We start from the raw sequence: 6,087 nt of genomic DNA on the forward strand, positions 1-6,087 counted from the left end.
ATGTCCCAACATATTGTTGGGATGAGAATTCGAACCCTGAGCAATGTCCTAAAATTCGAAGTGGTACTCCACTAAGCTACCACCTCTCCTTCTAATGACATATTGCTTATGTATAGGGGAATTACCAAGATAGGCATATGTGAATGGTATAAGAAAGGGCATAATTGGGTGCCCCTAAGTTGTTAAGAAAAGTCTTTAATTCAAAACAACAAAGGAGCCACTAATAAAGGGACACTAATGAGTATTTGGTAGATAATTATGCCTATTAATATAATGAAGGATGAGGTGGAGAAGAAAAAGGAATTGCAAAGAGGAGAAGTCTTTCTTTTAGTGGTAGGGTAGGTTTGGCTTCTGGAGTAAAACGATTGTATTGTCATCAGCATCATCATCTTCAAATTAATACTATGAGATATGAGATAATATTCTATAGTATGAATTTATCTCCATATTACTACATATAAGTCATGAACCTTACCCAAAGTGCCATACACCCCTTTCTCTTTTGCCCTCCATTCAAATGAACTTTGTTGGAAATAGAATAACCTGGTTTTAAGATATAATCAACAATTGGCTTGGATTACATTAACAATTATATTCCCACCAAGAATTGATTCCATTGGATTTGCAAATTAGACATAACCCCAAAGTAAGATGTAATTCATCTGTCAAAACTCAAAATAGAGATTGTTAAACATCGCCTCCAAATTACTTAAAACCGCCCCAATTCTCCTCTAAAGTACTATTATACCCTTATTATATTTTTTACTCCAACTTAACTCCTCCTCTAATTAACCAAGGATGTCTTGGCCTACTGGTTAAGATTGATGTGCTGTGAACGATAGGTCACAGGTTCGAATCCCCCCTCCCCTTCTTTGTACTTTGTATTGCCTTTGTGGCTCATATGGATCCAAAAAAAAAAACTCCTCCTCTAATTCATATTCTCTCTCATCTTCGCTATTACCATCGACGATCAAAACAGACGAGCACAAAATTCCGACAAGCTACATTTTTTTAACGAATTCCATGGGGCTAACGTGTGGCCTGCACGTATTGTTGTTGTCGGTGGGTTGGAGGTAGCGATTGGTGTTAGTGATTTTAAGTAGTGGTGGAGAGAGAGTTGTAAAATTAAGCAGCCAATGATATAAGGGTATATTTACATGGTAGTTGGGACGATTTTAACTAATTTCAGGACGATAAATTGAAATTCAGATCAAAACCCTCCATAATCTGCAATGCTATAAGAGCACACGTCCTAAACTGATTGAAAAACGTCATAAAGTAAAACTTATCTCAGTCATTTTGTAATATTGAAATGACAATATATATTACTTTCATTAGTTTTTAAAGAGTCGAAACATCCTTATTTTCAAACACTCAAATGTCACTCCTAATGGGCACTTCCCTTCAAACCTTGAAAACTCATAATAAATGGAACTATAGAACAATCATAAACAAATGTTGCTTTGTCTTATTATCAAATATATAAGTACTAGAAAGTGACTTAAAACAACAATTACCCTCAATTAAAAAGTGATTTTGTCCTTAAAATGATATTAACTCATAGTGATAGCATAATACATTTCAAAGAAAATGACCCAACTTCTACAATTGTATTTTTCCATCCAATAAAAAATATATACTACCTCCGTTTCGATTTTTTAGTGGAAAAGTTAAGGAACTTATATTAAATCAAGTCCACCAAAGTAGTGATACTTTGGGGGGAAGAAATCAAACCATACAATTTATGTGTTACTAGGACACTCCCAACGAGCTAACAGTTGGGCAACAACATTACTCGCTCGTTTTATATGAGAAAAAGAAAAACAAGCAAAGTTCCCAACTATTCTAGAAATATCATCATAGACTCGAAAAATAGGGGCCACACTAACAACTTATCATAATCGAACCGAGTAGACACCTTCACAATATTATCTCCGTTTCATATTATTTGCAACGATTAGACATATGTTTAATTTCAACAGACGGTAGAAGAAGAAAGTAAAAGAGCATACGAAACGGAACATAAAAAGGAAACTGTTGGTTTTAAGACGGGTATAGGTAAATCAAGAAAGTAAACCTCTAGATTAAAGAAAGAAATCCCATAATAATCAATTAGGAAATGACACGATACTCAGTACAAATTATCACTAATTAATAATGGGAATCAAACCAACAACTGAGGTCTTAGTGCAACACATCTATATTAGACAAAAAAAAAAGAGAGATTAGCAAAGTTAATCATAATTATTTATTTATTTATACCCACCCTAATTTTGTCTTTGTGTTTAGGGCTCTCCTTCTTCTACAGACTACAACCACCCTTCAACCCTTTCTAAAAAAACACACATACACAAAGGGGAAATTAAATAAGAAATTAAAAAAAAAAATTGGGGGTTGTGTCAGATTGTCAGTGTATCTTATAATTCTGTTATTTGATCTTAGATTTGTTGGTGGTAGTTTTTTTGGGTTTTGTATATGTTACATGATTGCCGTCAATCTTGATCAGTAATCCCATTTTTCGAAATATTAAGAAAGAATGGGAGCGCTTGTTACCAAGTACGTGTGACTAGAGCTGTCAGTTTGGTTAATGAACTGCCAGTTATTGAGGAATGAGTCAACGAGGCGGGCAAGGTGAGGAGGAGGATGAAGAAGTAATGGTATCCATGACGTCTAAGGCGGTTGTTAGCGTTGACTTTAACCATATTGTGACTGACAACAACGTCGATGAAGGCAGTAGAGGAGGAGTAGGAAAGGCAGCGAGGCTGCCAAGGTGGACGAGACAGGAGATACTTGTATTAATACAGGGTAAAAAAGTGGCTGAAAATAGGGTGAGAAGAGGCCGAACTGGGATGTTATGCGAAGGACAAGGACAAGGAGTGGTGCAAGTCGAGCCAAAGTGGGCGACAGTGTCGTCGTACTGTAAGAGGCACGGGGTGAATAGAGGTCCAGTACAGTGTAGGAAAAGATGGAGTAACTTAGCTGGTGATTTTAAGAAGATTAAAGAGTGGGAGTCTCATGTTAAAGATGAATCTGATTCTTTCTGGCTTATGCGTAATGATTTAAGACGAGATAGAAAACTCCCTGGATTCTTTGATAGAGAAGTTTTTGACATCCTTAATAACTCACAAACAAATACACCTACTACAGCTACAACTACTGCTACTACTACCGCTCATTTTAAGTCAGGTGCAGATTCTGATCTTGATGCTGATGCTGATACTGATGATATGCCTGTAGTTGAGGCACTCTTTGATAGTGGCCGCACTGCAGGGGCTCACGACGGATTGTTTTCTGATTTTGAATATTCTACACAACGCCAACGCCAACGCCAACGCTCGGAGCAACAAGATGACAACGAGGTTGGCGTCGAGGTTGGCGTCGAGGTTGAGCCTGAGCCTGAGCCTGAGCCTGAGCTTGAGCCTGGAACTGAAACTGGCTCTGCTTCCTTATTTTCTCCTACTATTCCTATTCCTATTCCGGCTCCTACTCCTATTTCTGGTACTCTTTTTTTCTCCTGATTAATCTGTTTACTTGTTTTTTCAATTATTTCCCTCCTTTTATTATTACTATTATTCACCCCACCTGTCTACTACTGTGGACCAGTACTCCTGACTCCTCATTCATGTAGTATTCTTTTAGCCCCTCTTCAGCACCAAAAATAAATACTTCCTCCGTAACATAAAGAATGCAACAATTGAATATTTTATGCCTTGCAAATAATACCAATTGTTGCATTCTTTCTGTTATAGAGGGAGTATAAAAGAACTTTAAATTTGGTGTAAATGAGAGGATTCGATCCCAAGTCTCGGATACCTTCCCACAAGACTTTACCTATCATCCATTTTTTTTAAAAGAAACTACTAAAAGAAACAAAATAGAGTAGTTAGACCTGTTACTGATATACTCTATCTACTTCTTGAGTTCTTGTAAATATCATTTCTTGATTTTTGATCTGCATTATAAATACTTGATAATATAATTTTATATATGGAATCAATTTTTGAAATGTTTTGTCCATAACCGTATAGAAGTATAGTAACACTCTCCTGTGGGCCTGTGGCAGATTATTTTAGTAGGTGAGATGTAGTCAAACCTACCTTGTTGGGTTGTATACTTTTGATCAGGGATACTCTCCTTAGTTTATGTTATTTATGCTTTGATCATAAGGTAAATTTTGCTCATAAAATTTGATATTCTCTTTGTTTTTCATTTTTTTTATTAGTACACGCTATATTTTAAATCTGTATATATCTTAGAGGAAAAAAAAAGTCAAGTGGAATTTTAGTTCAGTCTCAAAATAATCACAGTAGTCTAAGCTATTCGTTAATGGTAATTATATATTTCAATGGTCAAAGTTCTACGTTAACGAACATGAATGCAATGGTATGAAGTTTTTTTTAGGGGATGTTAGAAACTTTTAAAATACAAGGAATAAGGCCAAAGTGAGAGACATATATATGCTGTCCCTTTGAAGTCAGGGTTCATAGAATTCAGTTTGTAGTAGTAATACTTTGGTGTTCAAAGTGTTTAAGATTTATATGCTTTTCTATAGGTATCATCATAGAAATATGTAATAAAATTATGCTTACTTAGTTAAAGAAATCGATTTGAGTATACTCTTACTCAATGTTTTTCCTCAGAGAAGCAGTTTCAGCCTAAGACTACAGAAGGCAAGGGTCCAGGCAAGTTACTCTAAATACTAGTATCTCTTTGTATTGTTCTTAAAAGAACCCATCGAAATATATATACTTTATTTCTCCGTTGTGAAATAAATGAAACGTTTCTCTTTTTTATATAAGAGCTTTCTGATGGAGGCGTTTAATTCATTTAGAACAAAGGAAGTACCTGACTTTGCTTGAGTTTCTGATTACAAAAAGAAACCAATCTGAGTGTGCATTAGCATGAATCCTTGAAGTATTAGATGTCTCATACTCTCATTTTATATGATTACATGAATAACTGCTGTTATTTGCTGACATTTCTATAAGCTAAGGCCAAATAAATTATGCTGGTGTACATTATATTGGGAAAAATGAAATCATTCATGCTAATGTTTATGAGATTGTCTGATGCAGGAACCAATAATGAGAAGCACAGAGTGGATTTGGATCCTGAAATGGGATCAACATCTCATGAGGGTCGAAAAAGGAGGCGATTTTCGGAGGAAGATGATGCTGATGGAGCTCCTGATCATCCCATACACTTGCAAGATCCATTACTCAGAGTTTTGGAGAAGAATGGTAGAATCTTAAGTTCTCAACTCGAAGCTTACAACATTAATATGAAATTGGATAGGGAAGAAAGAAAAGATCATGCTGCTAACTTAGTTGCAGTTCTCAACAAGTTAGCTGATGCTTTGGGAAGGGTTGCTGATAAGTTATAGTTCCTGGCATTTTATGGCAAAATGTTTGGTGTGATGTAAATAGTTAAATTATACTCTCATCTCTTATAAAGTTATAGTCAACTAGTTTCAGTAGAAGATGGAGATAGGTGATATATAGGATTATATTATATCTAGACTAAGGAGAGTTTTTTCCATCTTCTGATTTGATACACCCTCTTTTATTTTCATTTTTCCTGGACTTCTTTTTCCTTCTTTAGCTTGTGGGTATAGGTGTATACGAAGATAATGAAGCACATGAACATTCAACAGTGCTAAACAACATTTACATTATCTGTTAAACATTTTGATCGGTTTTGCTGAATTATGTTTTAAGTGAGCATGTAAATTTTTTTTTTTGCTTTGGAACTTTGAATTCTTTATTTTAAAATTAGGAAGATAAAGGTCCAACCGAGTAGGAACCTCTTTCAAGTCAACTTGATCAGGGTTAGCGAGGTAGCTAGACACTTTAGGAGTGAGGGAAAGTGTAAAGGGATCCTTTAGCTTCTGTATGTAGGTCGAGTGAAGATTGAACCCTCAACTTTGAGGTTGGAAATAAGCCAATTAAAAATTGGTAATAATACATATTGTGTATGAATTTTGAAATATGCAATATGGGGTAAAGTAGAGGTGATCATTTTGGCCCGAACTGATTTTTGGGCGGGATTTTGGGCAGAATTTTTTGCCCGCAGTCGGGCCCGGCCCAA

The 6,087-nt window shown here is 35.6% G+C and overlaps 1 protein-coding gene across 2 annotated transcripts; it reads left to right on the top strand.

Moving 5' to 3' along the window:
• Positions 1-2,083: 2,083 nt before the first annotated feature.
• On the top strand, positions 2,084-5,705 carry LOC104897459 (hypothetical protein). 2 transcript variants are annotated; one of them, XM_010684341.4, is made up of 3 exons: positions 2,089-3,498; positions 4,641-4,682; positions 5,076-5,705. In XM_010684341.4, the coding sequence occupies exons 1-3, from the start codon at positions 2,610-2,612 to the stop codon at positions 5,381-5,383; spliced, it is 1,239 nt and encodes a 412-aa protein (XP_010682643.1). In that variant the 5' UTR covers positions 2,089-2,609; the 3' UTR covers positions 5,384-5,705. The 2 variants fall into 2 exon arrangements, with proteins under 2 accessions (XP_010682644.1, XP_010682643.1); XM_010684342.4 differs by lacking the exon at positions 4,641-4,682 and having other exon boundaries at positions 2,084-3,498.
• Positions 5,706-6,087: the final 382 nt, after the last annotated feature.

The sequence above is a fragment of the Beta vulgaris genome, chromosome 6 (assembly GCF_026745355.1).
Source record: "Beta vulgaris subsp. vulgaris cultivar EL10 chromosome 6, EL10.2, whole genome shotgun sequence".
Classification (NCBI taxonomy): domain Eukaryota; kingdom Viridiplantae; phylum Streptophyta; class Magnoliopsida; order Caryophyllales; family Amaranthaceae; genus Beta; species Beta vulgaris.

Coding starts and splice junctions, on each gene's coding strand:
- LOC104897459 (XM_010684341.4), top strand. CDS start 2,610: ATGAGTCAACGAGGCGGGCAAGGTGAGGAGGAGGATGAAGAAGTAATG. Junction 3,499..4,640: donor GGCTCCTACTCCTATTTCTG/GTACTCTTTTTT, acceptor GTTTTTCCTCAG/AGAAGCAGTTTCAGCCTAAG. Junction 4,683..5,075: donor TACAGAAGGCAAGGGTCCAG/GCAAGTTACTCT, acceptor TGTCTGATGCAG/GAACCAATAATGAGAAGCAC.